The following is a 17,773-nucleotide window of genomic DNA, read 5'->3' as shown; positions in this document are numbered from 1 at the left end:
GCAGTGGTTCTTAAATAGGAGATCACAAAGGCATTTATCGGGTCCACGAAGCCCTAGTGCACCAGTAGAATTCAAGAATACACTGTGAGATGCATCACACCTGTCGCAGTGCTGTGCAAGGTGGTGCTTTCCACACTTCAAATTAATAGAAGAGGAAGTCATCTAAAGTAATCTAAATTCTACTGTAAAAATTTTCGCTGCTGAAATGTATTGCAGCTTAGTTACATTTTATTTTTGTACTTGTTTACACTCGCCGACCAATTTGAGATTGCATCCGGAAAATCGGGCATTCCGAAAAAAATTCACATTTAGAAAATTTCAATTTATTTAAGGAAAAGCTTAAACTCGACAATATGTTTCTGCGAGATGCTACGTTGTCATACCAACAGATCAGCTTGCATGACGACGAAAGTGATGTTCTCACTGTAAACAGCCGAAAGCACCATACAAGCTAACATTCGTACAAAATTAGTTGACAGCTCAGTCACTGGCTCCTCGCAGCCAGAGTCCGATTCATCTTCTTACAGCACCTGAATTTCTTCATCAGTGTGTTCAGCAAGGAACTAGATCTCGTTGCCAGCACTGAACTGCTCCAGCATCATTTACGTATGCAAATGCTCGATGACTTCAGCAGATGAAGGGGACTGATCAGGCTATTAGACTTCCAATCATTGCATGATGATGGAATTAATGTTGGATCATGAAACCCGCGTGGCATAAGCAATTCCGGATTGTGCTCTCGTTGACAGCCTCCCCGATTTCAATACCATGCCGACTGCACAGATCAAGTCAACATTGCAGCTCTTGTCACTGTCCACACACAGCACCATGTGACTATGCAAACGTGACCGAAGGAGCTGCTTGAAAGTCCGGATCATCGCTTGGTCTATTGGCTGTAGGAGTGAAATTGCGTTTGGCAGCAAGAATTCCCCTTGCATACCTTTGAGGTTCTTGACATGTACAATGCAGTTGTCCACCACCATCATCATCATCAGCCTATTTTGCATCCACTGCAGGACAAAGGCCTCTCCCTGTGATCTCCACTTAGCCCTATCTTGCGTCAATCGATTCCAACAAGCGCCCGCAAATTTCCGAATTTCATTGCTCCAACTAGTCTTCTGTCGTCCTCAACTGTGTTTCCCTTCTCTTGGTATTCATAACGTAACCTTAATGGTCCAACGGTTGTCTAACCTGTGCATTACATGGCCTGTTTAGCTCCATTTTTTTCTGTTAATGTCAATTAGAATATCGGCTATACCCATTTGTAGAGTCCATTATAGAGTATCTCGTCGTGAAACCTGCCTGTTCCTTTGGTTGACTGAAGTTCAGCGTTGCCTTTATTCTATTGGAGATTATCTTGGTGAATATTTTACATAATACTGGAAGTAAGCTAATGGGCCTATAATTTTCAATTCTTTAACGTCTCCCTTTTTGTGGATTAGTATAATGTTTGCATTCTTCCAGTTTTCTGAGACCCACGAAGTCGACAGACACTTCGTCTAGAGAGCAGGCAGTTTTTCAACCATTATCATCATCATCATTCTTTCATCCATCTTTGATTAAATCGACTGTTATTCCATCTTTCCTGCCGCTTTTCCCCGTTTCGTTGTCTTGCAAGGCCATTATTGCTTTGAATGGAGGGATCGTGGCTCCTCTAGGTACTGTACAGGTCACTATAGAATTCATCCGCTTATTTTACTACACCTTCAAGATTGCTGATGATATTACCTTGCTTATCTTTCAGTGCATACATCTTGGTTTGTCCTATGCCAAGTTTCCTTCTCACTGACTTCAGGCTACGTCCATATTTTACTGCTTCTTCAGTCTTTTTCATGTTATAGTTTCGAATATCACTTATTTTCACCTTGTTGATCAGTTCTGACATTTCCGTGTATTTTATCTTATCTCTTGAGTTGGACACTTTCATTCTTTGTCGTCTCTTTATTAGGCCCTTTGTTACTTGGGAGGGCTTGCCTACTGGTTGCCTTGGTGCCTTGCCTCCCACTTCAATTCCTGCCTCTGAAACCAGTCTAGTTACGGTTTCATTCATTACCTCTATGTCATCCTCATCTCTCTGTTCTAAGGCTGCATATTTGTTGGCAAGTACCAGCCTGAATTTGTCTGCTTTTACCCTTACTGCCTCTAGGTTGACCTGTTTCTTCTTGACCAATTTTACTCTTTCTCACTTCAAGTTGAGGTGAATCCCAGCCCTCACTAATATATGATCACTGCACTTTACCCTACCTATCACTTCAACATCCTGCACTATGCTGGGATCGGCAGAAAGTATGAAATCCATTTCATTTCTTGTTTCACAATTAGCGCTTTTCTAGGTCCACTTTCAGTTGCCACGCTTCCCGAAAGAGGTATTCATTATTTGAAGCTTACTTCTTTCTGTGAATTCTATCAACATCTCTCCTCTAGCATTCCTAGAATCGACGCCATAGTTGCCAATTGCTTGTTCCCCAGCCTGCTTTTCCCCCACTTTTGCACTGAAGTCGCCCGTTGCTACAGTATACTGAGTTTGCACTTTTCTCATCACTAATTCAACATCTTCATAAAACTAATCTATTTCATCATGATCGTGACTGGATGTTGGAGCATAGGCTTGAACTATCTTTAATCTGTACCTCTTATTAAGTGTGATTACGACTACTGCTACCCTCTCATTAATGCTGCAGAATTTGTCAGGGTTGCCCGCTATGTTCTTATGGATTGGGAATCCTACCCCATTATTGCTTGCTATCTGGGAGACCTTTATAGCAGAGGGCATGGTCGTTAGTTGGCACTGTATAAGCCTCACCAGTTCTTTTAATCTCGCTAAGGCCAATGATATCCCAAACAATGTCTGATAGTTCCTCACTCAGCTAGCCTCACTCCACAGAGTTCGGGGGTTAAGGGTTGACAGGGTCAGTTTCCATGCAGTTGTCAACTAGCATCCAAACTATGTGTCCTTGATGTTCTAAATTTCTCTCCAGCTTCCGAATGCGTATCTTGAAAAGATGTTGCATTATCTGCACCTTCTTGTTGGCTTCGAAAAGCACTTAAAGACGCACATCTCGGATTCCTTGATTTACTGATAACAAGCATCGGAAGCTTTTCAGATCCCAGAATGTTGCTGTAGATGATGGTCAGCCAATGTCTGCTGTGCTTGCCACCGTGGCAATGGTCCCCAGTAAATGCAAGGGTTTCTTCAGGTAGCAACTTATTCGCACCTAAATGTGTCTTCAGACACAAACTGCTGGAGCAATGACTGTAGCCAAACATAACAATAACTTTCAACAGCTTACTCTCCCACAGCGGAACTTTCACCACACTACTTAAAGCTTAAATTGCTTTTCTTCTTAACATTTCGGACCCAGCCATCACTAAATTTATAACCCTCAATGTTCACCTGAAGCGCCAGGGTTTCTGCCTTTAAATTTCAAATATCTCAGGACATCTACACTTGCACAGCGATCATGGCTGTCAGCCACATCAGAATAGCTTCCCCAAGTTTTAAGCGGTCACCTTGGCTGAAATTTTTCTGTTGGGATCCAGCAGATTTCTCAGCGGCTTCCATGATCTTCACCTCATTGTTTATGTAGTCTGACAGTGTCTGCTTCGAGATTTCTAATTCTTTTGCGACCGGCCACTTTCCATCAGCCTGATAATGGTGGCCTTCTTTTTCATCATCAGCCTGCTATAATTTCCACACTTCGAAGCCTTTGTCGAATTGGCGGCAGACGACGAAGGCAGTGTCAGTGCCATTTTTAACAGCCGACGATGAAGCCACTCAAGACTATCGGTTGTTGAAGCAGGTAAGCCTAGCGTCGCGGTATGCAGCTGAAGCAAACCACAATGCGCATGAGAGGCGATATGAACAGCACCACCAACCATATGCGACTGACAAGTGCCAACAGTAACGACAGTGGAAAGGCTCGCGGAAAAGCGCAGAAAGTGCTGCCTGCTATTGAGGCTGTGCCGGAAATGGAAGCTCTGAACTGACATTCGAAATGTGTGCAAAGGTGATTTGAGGCTGCAGGAAAGCAAAATGATGGTGATGTTTGCATTTTTGATAGCTTTTGACTTGCGATCGTGCGAAAAAAAGTCGAGAAATAAAAGGAGAACTTTGAAGCATGCAAAATTTTGGTCACTGTTATACAATGACCCTGTGGAGTGCGTGGCAGTACCATGACAGAATCCAAATATTCGGGCAGGCCCAGAAAATCAGGTGTCCAAAAAATCGGTTGGCGATTGTATCATTATTATGCTGTGAAAAGAACATATTCAAATTCCACTTAGTGCCAGTAAACATTTCGTAGACCATTTTGCAAATCTTATGCTGCAACCGCATGTGCCTGAATTACCAAGGAGAGGTTGGGCCTTGGTCAGATGTTGCAAAATGCCTTTGGCACTATCTTCCTGCGTTTTCCATGTATACCGTGAACCAAAGTAAAGTTTTCTTGTTTGTACTTGTCAAAAGGGAGAAAGCATCATCGTTTTGGCCGTTACTGAGGTGAACACACAAACTGTGCAAACTTTGAGCAAACAAGCATTAACACCTACTGCTCGGGGTGTAAATAGCATGTCAGGGCTTGCCTTTATAAATGCATTTGAAAACAATGTGATAAAATGGGTGGAAACATACAGCAGGATTGTGGCAGTGCAACTTTTGATTTTCACTGGAAGCTTTGTTGTGCAATTGCTACCCCGTTGACAGTGAGCTTGAACACATTGCAGTGGAATTTTTTTATGAGCACTGTGCATGACTTCTGCCGATGACAGCAGATTCAATTCATTGCAAAGGCTTTTTAACTGCTCACTAGTGTCTCATTTCTCAAAGGAAAAAGGCTTCACTTTTCGCACCAGCAAAGGTAGACGAGCTTGTAGCACACTGTAACAAGAGTGCAGCGGAAGAATAACTATTCAATAACTGGCGGTACAATAGAGGTCCTGTCGGCCACAGCAGTCTGCAAACACTGAACAAAAATCCTGAAGCTGCTATCGATAGGAGAGCATCAAAACGAGCGTATCGCCAGTAGTCACTTAAAGATGCCTACAAGTCAAATGAAGGGATTGCTGGCATGCACCTCAGCTGCTTACTACGTGCTGCTCATTGCCTGATGACAGTGTTGTGTATGCCTATCCCTGCTTAGTCATGTGCTATGGTATGTTGTGACCCAAAGCTGTGCCAAAACAAGAGTGACAGTTTATTGCAGTTTTCACCCCTCTCAATCAATGAGTATATTGATATATAAAATAAAGTATGTCTTATAGTTAGTGTATTTAAAATTTCTTGTTTCAATTTTATTCACATCAAACATACGGTAGGTGTCGGCTTACATTCTGCACTGATCTATATTCACATTCTTAGACTTAGATTTAGGCCTCACTATGAGACACTATGAGACTCACTGGGTGTAACATTATCGTAAAGCAATGTAAGGGCTACTACAGACATCAGGGGAAGAGTGCTTTGGATTAAGCTATACCATCTAAAGTGCTTAAATGTGCTCAGTAGAACAGTATTATTGCATTTTCCCCCAATTATGCAGGCAAGGATCACAAACTTGCTACTTTGTCCTCAGCGGCAGAACGTCATACACACATGAGCAAGTCATACCAAGCTAGAAAGACTTTGCCCTTTACCACAAACTAGCGCAATCAAGCAAAAGTAAGAGAAGTGCCGGTCACTGCCCACCTGAGGTGAAGTGTAACTGATCCACAGCCTCCGTAGTCTGCACGCTCCTAGACTCGATCCCAGCTTTGAAGCAGCACCCGACAGACTTGTCAGCCAGAGGTAAGCTGCACTGCGTGCCAACCTCGACCTGATTGAAGACCTTGGATGGGGCGTGGCATGCCGTTTTGGCAGTGATACTTTCAGCTAGGCTCATCGCATTTGTGAGGCCTGCAGAGTATAAGTGGAGTGATCACAGTGCTGCTACAACATCAAAAAGCAGAGGTAAATACACAAATGAAAAAGAAGCAAAGGTGGATTACAATGCATAGCCATGGAACACAAGATATCCCTTTCAATTCAGTATAATTCCTAAAGGGCTACACTGAATACTCGAAAGCAGGGGAACCTTTTTCTGTGCAAGGTTTGCAGCAGCAGTACGTATCTCAGACACTTTTTCATCACATACATTTTAAAGCTATTGGTGTAGTTCAACTAATGCAAACAGATTGCGAGATTCTAAGGTCACTGCCATCAGCCTATTTAATGCCCAGTGAAGGATTCCCAATCCCCCCATGTCCTGTGCCAGCAGACACCATCCTATGCATGTAAATTTTCTATTTCATCTAGTTTCCTGCTATCGACTAATGCAAGTCAGTTCGATTGTTATGCATTCAGTAGCCTTGACAGACCGGTGACAGACCCTACATATTACATTGTTTGCCAGAGTTCATTTTAGTGCAATAGCTTTCTTAAAAACTTCACCCAGCTAGTGGCAGGCCTGTATCTGTGTACTATATATGTATATATGTATGTATATGTATGTATATGTATGTCTGCACCTAACCTCTATCCTGCTAACTTGGGTCACTAGGTAGTCTATGGTCAAATGGGTAGAGCATCTGGCTGCTGTGCTGAGGGAATTGGGTTCAAAACCGACAGTCAAACCAACTTGGGTCACTGAGCGTGTAACACTGCATCTCTGCCACCCTTCGACAAACTTCTTTGACACCAAGTTGGGTCACTGGATAGTTGCTGCTCTTCAATGACCCTGCGCGGCCTCTCCCAGTGATCTCCATTTGAACCCTGTCTTGCGTTAGCCGATTCTAACTTGTGGCTGCAAATTTCTTGATTTCATCAGCCCACCTAGCTTTCTGCCATCCTCACATGCTTTTCTTTCCTTAGCAGCCATTCTGTAACTCCGATAGACCATCTGCCCATGCATTACATGGCCTGCTCCATTCTTCCCTTTGATTGCCAACTAGAATGTCGGATACTGTTGTTTGCTTTCAGATCCACACCGTCTTCCTCAAGTTACACCTAACCTTTTTCGTTCCATCACTCATTTTGCAGTCGATCACTTGTTCTCAAGCTTCTTTGTTAATCTCCAAGTTTCTGCTTCATATGTTAGTACAGGTAGAATGCAATCACTGTACTTTTCAACAACAGGGGTAAGCTCCCAGTCATGGTTTGATAATGGCTGCTATATCGGCACTTTTATGACTTGTCGTTTCTTTATTAGTTTATTTGTTATTTGGGAGAGCTTACCTACTTGTTGCCTTTATGCCTTACTTCCAACTTCAATTGCTGCTTCTGAAATCAGCCTAGTTATGGTTTCCTTCATTGTGTTAGCTTCACCTTTCTGTTTTAAAGTGCACATTTGTTAGAGCACCAGCTTGAGTTCATCTACTTTGATACTGACTTTGTCTAGGTTGGCCTGTTTCCTTTTAATTTGGTCTTTCTCTTTTCAAATTGAGAACAATCCTAGACCTTACTAACCTGTGACCACTGTATCACTTAAACCTACCTAACACTTCTGCACCCTGAACAATGCTAGGGCACACCCAGAGTATGAAATGTATTTCCTTTCTTCTTTCCCAATCAGGGCTTTTCCAGGTTCACTTCCTCTTACTGCGCTTCCAGAAGAAGGTATTTATAATTTGGAGGTGATTACTTTTCATAAGCTCTACCAGCATCTCTCGTCTGCTGTTTGTAGAGTTGGTGCCGTAGTTGCCCCAGTCGCCTGTTCACTTGCCCAATTTTCCCCCCCCTTTCACATTAATGTCACCCATGACTATAGTACACTGAGTTTGCATTGATAATACGAACAACCTCATAAGACTGTTTTACTTCATCATAATGACTAGAGGTTGGAGAGCATGATTGTACTAAGTGAAATCTATACCTCCTATTAAGTTTTATTATGATGACTGGTACCCTTTTATTAATACTGTAATACTGTCACGTTGAGTGACAATGAACTACCATGGTGGCACGACGCATTGGGCCCAAACCTGTGCCCTGCAAAACAAATAAGACTCAAAACAATGATAGTGGCCGCAAGGACACTGATAGATTGTCAAAGGTTCTAGCATAATCACCAGTGGCTTCATGCCTTCCAGAAAGCAGTAAACAATTCGTGCCGCACATACAATCTCACTACACAAAGTTTGGCGACAACAGACAATGGATAGAACCAGCAGTAATCCCTGTGGAAAATTTTGTGCTTGAAATGCATGTGGGCACTTAAGAAGACGCTTGAAAAAAATCAACGTTTTCATACCAAAACTGAAATAATGCTGCAATAACCATACACCAGAAATGGCATACTATGAAGACTGCCGAGAACCAGCACCCGGGTGCTCTGCTTTTCTTGCTTTTATGCCATTCCCGCGTATCAGCAAACAGGTCCTGTATGTCTGCTAGACACACAGTATACTTTGTTAGCTGCTACATGCCCTGTGCGAACACCATTGTACACCTGTGATGTTCTTTTAATGTGAAGCAACCTCCAAGTCGAGCCATTTTTTTTAATCTTGTTGTCTACGTTCAACAAGCAGAGCTTCGATACCTTCCGTCTCCACTCAAGGAAGAGTGCATTGAGGTGGCTAAGCAAAAGGTGCGGATATAGTCCAGCTAAATGCAGAGGCAATCCACAGGTGGTGCAGTTAACCTACATTACAAAAAATTGTAAACTCTACAGTCTAGCGAGACTGGCATGGGAATAAAACTTGTCCTATCGTACACCGGAGCCACTAAAATGGTGCATCACACAGTCGAGTGGCTGACCAGCAGCATGCTGACCTACATACAGTTTGAGTTCACTGATGCAAGCATGTTGAGTTTGTGCCTTCAATAAACAACAAAGCACTCGCTGGCTGCGCACTTCTGTGCTTGCGCTACGGCAACCAATTGTCGTGCAGCTACGGGTCACTTTTGAAGAGCAGGGCAAAATTTTTGATCTTAGCATCTCCGGCATGACATATCCAACTTCACCGGCTGCTGCTGGGACACTGAAAATACCGGACTCATTGACTGATCAGACAACTACCACCATCTGCAGTAAGACGACAAGTAGCTAATGCTCAGCAGCACTGGGGTAGTAGGCTCTACTTTCTAGACAAGCCGTGGCTTGGTACAAAGAGCGTGTAAACTCACATACAAACAGGCCTGACTCCAGCCGCAATAAGTTTGCCTGCTTCACTCTGGTGACATATCATTCCTGCATGGCCTGCTACCGCATTCGCACTATGGCTGCCGTGTCACGTTCCTCTCCATGACAAATGCAGCAGCTTCCTGCTGACAGCATTTCTGGCACTATGTCAAAAAGGCTTTTGTTTGTCTACTTTGACACATCCAATGTAGAGACACACGAAATGTCTCAAAGATTATGCCCTACCGGAAACGATCACTCAAGGTTATCACCCCTGAATAGAACTTATGATGACCTATGGAGTTTTGTGGCGCAGAGGCCAATGATGGCAGAAGAGTGCCAAGAAATAGTGTGATGAAGTCGGTGGTGCGGTCAACCAAAATGGTATTGGTGACATGGCTGTATAGCGGCCTAAAGATATGCGTTATTAATAGTGTAAAATATGCTATATCTGCTCTACATCTATGATGATGATTACGAGAAGTGCTACAAGAATATTGCCTACTGTCGTTGCACAATGCCACTGTTTGTAGCGACAATGCTCGCCTCGTAGGAGACCTCTTTGCAGAACAAGGCAGCCCTATCTGCACTCGGAAACTCCTCCATTGAAGCCCTACCTGTTTCATCATCAGAAGCAATATAGAGGCTAGAAACAGTGACGTCAGTGGCTTCCACCATGCTGATAGCACTAACATGGGGGTTTCCCTTTGACACACACAGCCCGCCTCTTTAGAACAGTAGCTTATGATGAAAAAGGGTCCCTATCCCTTTTTTCATCTATAGGAATTGTGGGGTCTTCGGGCCTCACCGGAGTATCGACCACCGCGGGTTCAAGCTTAGTGAGCCACAAGGCCGCATCAGCTGTCAGTCTCTCGCGCCACTGCGGGCAAACTCGGGCCACAAGGGGCTACCGAGCGATGCACGCAAGAACACAGTATTGCCCCGAGTTAACCGATACCATTTATTGTATCCGGCGGCACCCGAAACTGCGCAAACGCCTGGTCCTGGAGCGGCAGGGAACAGAAGGGGTCCCGCACCACGGGCAAAAAATACAGTCAAGGGCATCTATAGCTTGTCGCTGCAAGAGCACAGGCTCAAGCTGGGACATGCCGCTAGGAAAAGCCCCGCAGGTATGCTACTTACTCTCGCGATAACTAATGGGCCAACTTGCGAGAGCTCGGCAATCTCATTCGCCTTGGGTCTCTCCAATAAGAGAAGCTCGGCGTGGTACGATCTCCCGCGAGCACTAGGCACCTGTTCTTCAGGTTAGGATCTCGACAGGATCAAAACAAGGTACGCGCTCCCCACACCGTCAAAGGCACCGTGCGTGAGCTCAGTCCTAGTCACAAAGGTGTTGGCGGACGAGAGAGAACATGTACGTGCCCGGCGCAGTCCCAAGTACTACCGCCACGAGAGTAGCCACCAGGGGCCCCTCATAATGTCTTAGCCCCGGCCTCATCGCGAACCATCGCGAGTGGAGTGCCACCGCTGACAACTGGTTCGGAGCAAGGAAGGAGTAGGCGTAGGGACGGCAGAACAAGTGAATGCACACGCACAATGGCGCATCGGGTTCCCCAAATCCCCACAGCATGGCCACTGGGTCCAGCCTTCATGATCATGGCACTCTCAGTTTTCAGAGTCACCAATATCACGAAATGCATGAGCTCATACCTCTTTTAACCTTCCAAAATGTGCAGCTTCGTCTCAAGCAACACAGTGTTGTGCTCTGTGGCACTATCATTGACTAATTGGGCTGTCCGCTGCTTTGAGCCTGCTTAAATGGCGAATTTCTGTTTCTGTGCTCACCAAGAGAGAGATTGTAGAAAGGGGAGCACCACTGTGACGCTTCGCATTTCACTTCTACAGAGTGTCTACGAAATTGACATTTCCAAATTCCCTGAGCTTTCCAGGTTTTCCCCGAATGCTTTTGCAAAATGCCCTCAGTCACACAGAACTTTGTTTTATGTCCAGACAGGCTAACACCACTTCACATAATGCTGTCACTCTCTAGGAAGAATGCTAAAAAATAAAAACATTATCCAGCTTCAATAGTAAGGAGTACTGTATATTATTCAAAAAGAAAACAAAAGAGAGGTTAGTAAAATGCACCACGAATAAAAGAGCTTAAAAAAAAAAAAACAGACCTATTGCAAATCAAGTCGAACATATCCTAATACAAATAAAAGGAAGCGGTATACAGAAGGAAATATTTTTAAATATGAGCCATTTATAACAACTGATAGCAAGAGTCCCTCCAATTACCGTCTTTAGAAACACGACGACTGTTAGCACTACTTTCCCACTTCCACAGATTGTATCATACCCCCTCATCCTTTACAGCATCCCATATCAAACCACCACAAAAAATTTTCCCCCGCCTCGACCATCCCTTCAAAGTGCGTCCCATGTTTGCGCGTACGAATCTCCTGCGACAATCACCGCTCTTTCTAGCTATTCATCACTGGAATAAGCTGCCAAAATAAATTGCTTCTATACGTGATCACGACTCATTTGTAAGTAATTTGAAGTGCAGTTTTACGCATGTTGGGTAAAAGCAGAATTTTATGCCTTTGACGCATTGTAAGTGTATCTACATGCTTTGTACGGAGTGGTGGTGTTGTTTTTTTTTCATCGTGTATGCAATTCTCTCCTTTTTTTCTTTTTATATTTTCTTGTATTCGGTGATCTTTACCATGTTGTTCTATATTGCCTTCCCCCCCCCCTAATTGTGTTTGAAATATCCTGTTGTTACCCCCCCCCCCCTATGTAATGCCCATAAGGGCCTTTGGGTATCTGAATAATAATAATAATAAAAAAAAGCTCATTGGTATGAGACCCGAACTTTGTCACAAGTGAGATTCTCTCAGCAGCTGGAAAGTCAACCTCAACTGTCCCGACATACCCTCAGCCTATGCACAACGCCTCAGTGTTGCGTTTCACTGCTTTAAAGAATTTATTTTGGTTTGGCTGAGGGACGCCTGCATCTTAGCATCGACCAATACTGTTTCTTTAAGCTCAAGCTCCTTCAAAGAAGTGGTGGCATGCTTCTTTTCCATTCATTCGTCAATGCATCGGTCCTTTCTGTTCTCGTTCTCCTTCTGCCACGCGTTCACCCCATAGACCATTAGAAGCACCTTCTCGGTCAGTTGTGCAGTCACCATTTGATTTTTCGGAGTTATGGTGTCTTTCCTTTCATTCTCGCTCGCTCTTCGGACGCGTATGAAGCGCCATCATCAGCAACGCGATGCAATGCAGCTGGCGCCACTTGTGGCATTATGCACCAACTTATGCTGCTCACCGTGGCTTTTGGAATTGGCGCACATGAGATGCACTGCACAGAAATAGCGGCAGAAACTAGCTTGCATAGGTAACCTTTCTGCCTTGCCTCTGCATTGTACGCTTTAAGGGGACTTAGCAATGCAAATGTCAAGCCCAGTCTACTTTTAAAACACCAACCAGAAGACACAACTTTGATTGTTGTATCTAACATGCGCTCACAGCATGTCATTATATATAGTTTTCTAAAGCAAAGCTTTCTTTGTCACTCCCTTCCACTTTTCTTCTGTTGCTGCTGCTTTTTTACAAGCCACGTGAGGCAGTTGGTGAGAGTGTGCATGTACATGGCAGGAGCATGGTAGAGAGGAAAGGCATCGCGAGAGACTTACGAGACCTGCTTGCTCACCATGTGACACATGGAATAGCACAGCTCACACATAGCTGCTAACAATCTCTAAGTGATGGAAACATACTGTCACTATCCGAGTGCAATAAATGCAAAGTGCTGATGCTTCAGCTGGAGTGGTCAGCAGAATTAAACAGAGAGCAAGGGAAAGAAATGCAGCCATGCAAGTGACGATTGTTGAGCACAATAGTACAACCATCCCGTGACACCCGCATAACCTACAGTCATCTGATAAAGGCGGAGAAAAAAAAATGTGCAAAATCCAGGAAATGTAATCGATGTAAGCGAAGCTTTCTATGCTGTTTGATTTGATTGATGATAATTAGCAGTCATGTTTATGTGCAATGTTTGATTTCTTCAACATTTAGTCCAACACGAGAGTGGCAAGTTGATAAATGTTAACTTGCATGCACCACTGCTGTTTGTCTGCGTAGTGCATAGAGCACACAGGGAGAGGTGTTAGCTTGAGGCATTATTGTGCGCCATACTTCATAACCTTTGAGAGGGTTGAGCGTATTCATTGCCTCACATGGCACAACGAATCGTGGCAGAAGTATTAAACTTTAATTTAATTATGGAGCTGTAGTGCCAAAACCACAATTGGATTACGAGGCAGGCCGTAGTGGCAGACTCTGATTAATTTTGACACGGTGGTGTTCTTTAACATATCCCTAAGTGCACGAGAATGTTTTACAGCAATGCCATAGCCGCAAAGCTTCCGTGGAAGGCAAAGACGTTTTGGTTTGACGTGTGGCCACTTCCATATATGTCACCTAGACTCTACTGTGCGCTAATGAGGCTTTGTTTCTGCACACCTTTGGGAAGTCGCCCATCTGACATTTGCATGGTGTTATTTTTCAGAAATAGCAGAAATGTGTCATTCCGTACCTCGAACTTAAGCTTCATCCCGTTCGCCCGCAATCACTGTCGTGTTTATAGTAGCAGCATTTCCTTGCCTTCTCAAGTCACCTTTTCCGTATGCCCCCTTCCTCCCCCGCTGTAGGGAACTGCGAGCGACGAGTGGCAAGGCTGTTATTCCCTCAATTCGAGACTGCATCGTGTCTATCCACTATCTGCCTCCTCTCCCCCCCCCCCCTTCTTTTTACCATTCTCTTTAGCTTCCCTCTGGACTTGCATGTTCGTAGAATGGTAAGCACTGCAACTTCTGCAAAGCTTTTGCGGGATGTCACGGGTATTGCGGACGTCAAGAGGCTGATGTGGCGTCGCCCAGAGAGCTCCAGAGGCCATTGTGCACATTCGAAGCGGTGCAAAGGTCTAAATGAGTTTTTCGCGCCGTCTTTCCTTTCTCCCGGGCTCCTGTCATATATGCACATGCTCTGAAACACCCCCCGACGCGGAGTTCCAGACAGCAGCAGCAGTGGGAAAGTCGAAGGAAGAGGCAGACCTTTCTTTAAAAGACCCATGAGACAGCATTCGCAGCACTGACAGTTACGTGCATATGCAAGTGCCCGCGCATGGGAGGTGGCACTTTTTTCACATCGCGACTAAACACACGCCTGTTGCACACTAGCAACAGTGGCACTCTATGGTTTCAACTATTCGCAACTTTCACGGCCTATAGGGGGCGCCACCTTAAATCCAACATGGCTGTCCCAGAGATTAAGAACTAGAGCAGTCGGTGCAGTGCTGCGGTCGTCTTGCTCAGTGGCATGTTGTTTCGCGTCGTCATGCTGAAATGCCTCTTCAATTTACACGCCCGCTGTCGTTAGCCTGCGTAATGGCTCATATTGGGCGAGCAGAACCCGGGATTCGAAGCCAGCTTCGCTGATCATCTTGTGTGTTGCGGCATAAAAGCGTGCACGTCGACGTCTGTGACTGTTGAAGGCCTTTGCATAAAAACTTCGCGACTTCGAAGCAAGCCACATGAGCTGTGGTTTCAGTTTTACCGTGACGGTGTTATTAAGAGAAGTGACCGTGCTTTTTATTTGCTATTCTATTAATTTGACCTCTTTGAGTGGGTACCATGAACTTTTATACGGTGTGGTGCTCTCTGCAAGTTGTTACTTAGACTGCTTGAATAAGCCGCCATGTCGAGAAAAAAAAAAAAACCTTCCTGGTGTCGCGCGACCGAAGTCATTTACATCGACGGCGTGAAAAGCAGCCCTAAAGCAGCGTTTTGTGTGCGAAAATTTCTTGTCTAGTTATCCCTGCCTGTGCTCACAAAGCTGTATGCTGAACGTCAGAAGTAAACAAAAAACCATATCTGACTGCTTTCGCGAGCTAATACGATAACCGTTCACCCTTGCAATTTGGTTATTGCGCTTTATGCGTGCTGTGCAAGCTACAGTCTTACGGTAGTTTTACAGCCTGCATGAGTCCTACCGCGTCTTGCCTATAGACAGATCAAGCGATACATTGCCGACATTTACTGGTCCGCGGTAATGCTCGCTTCATTCTTCCAGTTATCTTTATAAAATAATATACACGCAGATCAGCTGAGGGTTCGCTACGCAAACACTGCACAGTAGTTGAATGCTTGTTGGACTAGGATTTGTTACCTTACGAGTGCAGTCATGCGCACCTGTGCACACGTTGCAACCGCGCATCGAAGTGGCAGACGAGGTACGAATTCCAGGTCCCTCTACGCCTGCGTCACTTTGCTTCGATGCACAAATGAGAAACTCGTCTCTCTGTTCGAAAATGGTGGAATGTCAAGCCGGCGTTGCACAGCACGAATGTATGAACGAGGACAAGAAATTTTGAAGCAGGTACAAGGCTTCAGGGAGAATGTTTGCGCTCCAACGTAGCCGCAAGGGCATGAGTGGCAAGAACGCAAGCATCAATCATCTTACAACACATATGAGTTAAAATTGCGCGTTATTTCTTTCCCTGCACATAATATAGTGCTATGCCTGCGTCTTTATGGACGTGCGTCTATTCGTGATTTCAAGTGCTCGGAATTGTCACTCATCTGTCGTATTCAAAAAAAAAAAGTCCTCCGGCATGAAGTGCGCACTGCAAACCTTCATCGCTTCTGTGAAACCTTTGTCGATCCGCAGCTTAATAATCAATTTCTTCTTCATGGACGCAGCCGGTGGGAATGAGTGAAGGCTCACATCACCAACCGCATAACTACCGCTCGGCACCCATTGCGGCACGCAGCAAATACGGTTACTTCTATGTTTGCTCATTCTGAGCATGTTAAGTGTCCTTCAGAATCCCACGGGAGCTTTGAACGCCTTAAAACATCAACCAAAGGGAAGGAAAAGCGTAGACAACACCAATACGCTACACGAACGGGTGGCAGCCAGCGGCAAGTATAATCTTTCGATTATTTCCGGCCGCCGCCGCATGATGGCGCCACCGTACGTGAAAGTGGCGAATATGCAGTGCATAGGAACTGCAGAAGTGCTCATACAAGGCACGAATAGATTACCCTGCGATCTCTGCACGACTGCAACAACCGTTTCGCGCTAGCTGAAATTTCGAGACCACGTTATACCGCACGAAATCGCAAACGCAGCTGTTCCCACAATTAACTGCAAAAAAAAAAAAAAAGAATCAGGTAGTCATGCACAACCCCGATAAGTACTCTCACCTTTGTTCCAGATGCGTTACGGCTACGGCGGAAGAAGTGAGGTGCTCCGACAGTGCGCCTACTGTCGCGCCCGCGCTGGGGCGAGAGAGCGGCCATACATCACAGAACCAACTGCGATCACAGAACACCTTTACAAACATACAATAAACTTTACAAACTTCCGCGATGTTCTCCGAAAGAGCGACCACTTCATATGGATGGATGGATGAATGAGGTTCAACGCTTTGAATCTGGATGTATGGATAAATGGATCAATGTTATGAGCGTCTTCTTTGAAACGGGAAGGTGGGTTGCGCCACTAAACTCTTGCAATTATATTGTTTAATGTTCTACCTAGGTTAAACAATAAAAAAAGAAGAGAAAAACACTATAAACTACCACACCCAACTTTTCTGAGCCCCTATTGCGAACTGTGCTTTTGTACGTCTCCGTATCTCGTCGTTTCCCTACTTTTCTTCCACCAATTCTCCAATCGCCTCTTACTAATGCCTGTTGGCGGACGTTTACTTTACCACTGCTCCCGCTGAACCCGAGGGCTTTAAGGAAGCCAGTGGTGCCTAAATCGACCACTGGGTAGACGTCTTCACATTCTAATAAAACATGCTCCATAGTTTCCCCACCTTTACCGCAGCAAGCACATGCTTCTTCTTCCTTCTTATATCTCGTGCGTGTTCTAAGGCATCCCGATCTCGCTTCGAAAAGTAATGAGCACTGGCGTAGCTAGGTCGTCCGGCACCCGGGGCCCATAGGTCTTCTGTCGCCCCCCCCCCCCGGCGTGTAATCGAGGAAGGCGAGGATATCGTCAATTTCCGGGTGTCTTCTGACGTATATGACTCCCATACTGGCCCCTTGCATCCGGGACCCACGCCTCCCCCCCCCCCCCACCCCCGCCCCTGTTTCTACGTACGCCACGGGTAATGAGCTTCCCTTGGAGTTATCATAAATGTTTTCCTTCCCAATTTCGTTTTTTCCTCGAGTTAGTTACGCATGGCAGGTTTCTTTTCCATTGCCGCCACCCGTGAGATATTTCAGCCTCTCCGACTTTACGTTTGACCTTCTTTGTTGCTGTGCTGCCCACCCTACAGGCCACATACTTGCTGGTAAGCTTACGAGCTGTGAATCAATGTTTTTCCTGTACAGATACCTGAACACTCTCCCAGCCCATTTACTTTCTTCAATATTCCTCAGCCGTTCCTCATACTCAATTTTACTGCGAGCTTCCCTCACTTCAAAACTAGTCCAGCCCATATCGCCCTGCACAGCTTCATTTGTAGTCTTCCCATGGGCACCTAATGCGAGGTGACCCACTGACCTTTGGTTCCCGTCAAGTACTGATTGTACTCCTGATTTAAAGCAAATAACCGCATTTCCAAAAGTAAATCGTGGAACCATTACACCTTTCCACATACCTCGGAGGACCTTGTACCTATCCCCATAGCG

The 17,773-nt window shown here is 45.1% G+C and overlaps 1 protein-coding gene across 4 annotated transcripts in view; it reads right to left on the bottom strand.

Annotated features, from left to right (window-relative positions):
• Nucleotides 1–16,538, bottom strand: part of LOC139048771 (zinc finger protein 239-like) — a 96,481-nt gene extending 79,943 nt beyond the window's left edge. For all 4 annotated transcript variants that reach the window (XM_070523362.1, XM_070523363.1, XM_070523360.1 and 1 more), the window contains exons 1-2: nucleotides 16,334–16,538; nucleotides 5,684–5,890 (exon numbers count right to left, since the gene is read on the bottom strand). In XM_070523362.1, coding sequence (XP_070379463.1) covers nucleotides 5,684–5,876 — 193 coding nt within the window. In that variant the 5' untranslated portion in view covers nucleotides 5,877–5,890; nucleotides 16,334–16,538. The remainder of the gene's footprint in view (nucleotides 1–5,683; nucleotides 5,891–16,333) is intronic.
• Nucleotides 16,539–17,773: the final 1,235 nt, after the last annotated feature.

Source organism: Dermacentor albipictus, chromosome 8, assembly GCF_038994185.2.
Source record: "Dermacentor albipictus isolate Rhodes 1998 colony chromosome 8, USDA_Dalb.pri_finalv2, whole genome shotgun sequence".
NCBI classification, from domain to species: domain Eukaryota; kingdom Metazoa; phylum Arthropoda; class Arachnida; order Ixodida; family Ixodidae; genus Dermacentor; species Dermacentor albipictus.
Note: the sequence above shows the minus strand (reverse complement) of the source record. Positions and strands in the feature narration are given on the sequence as shown.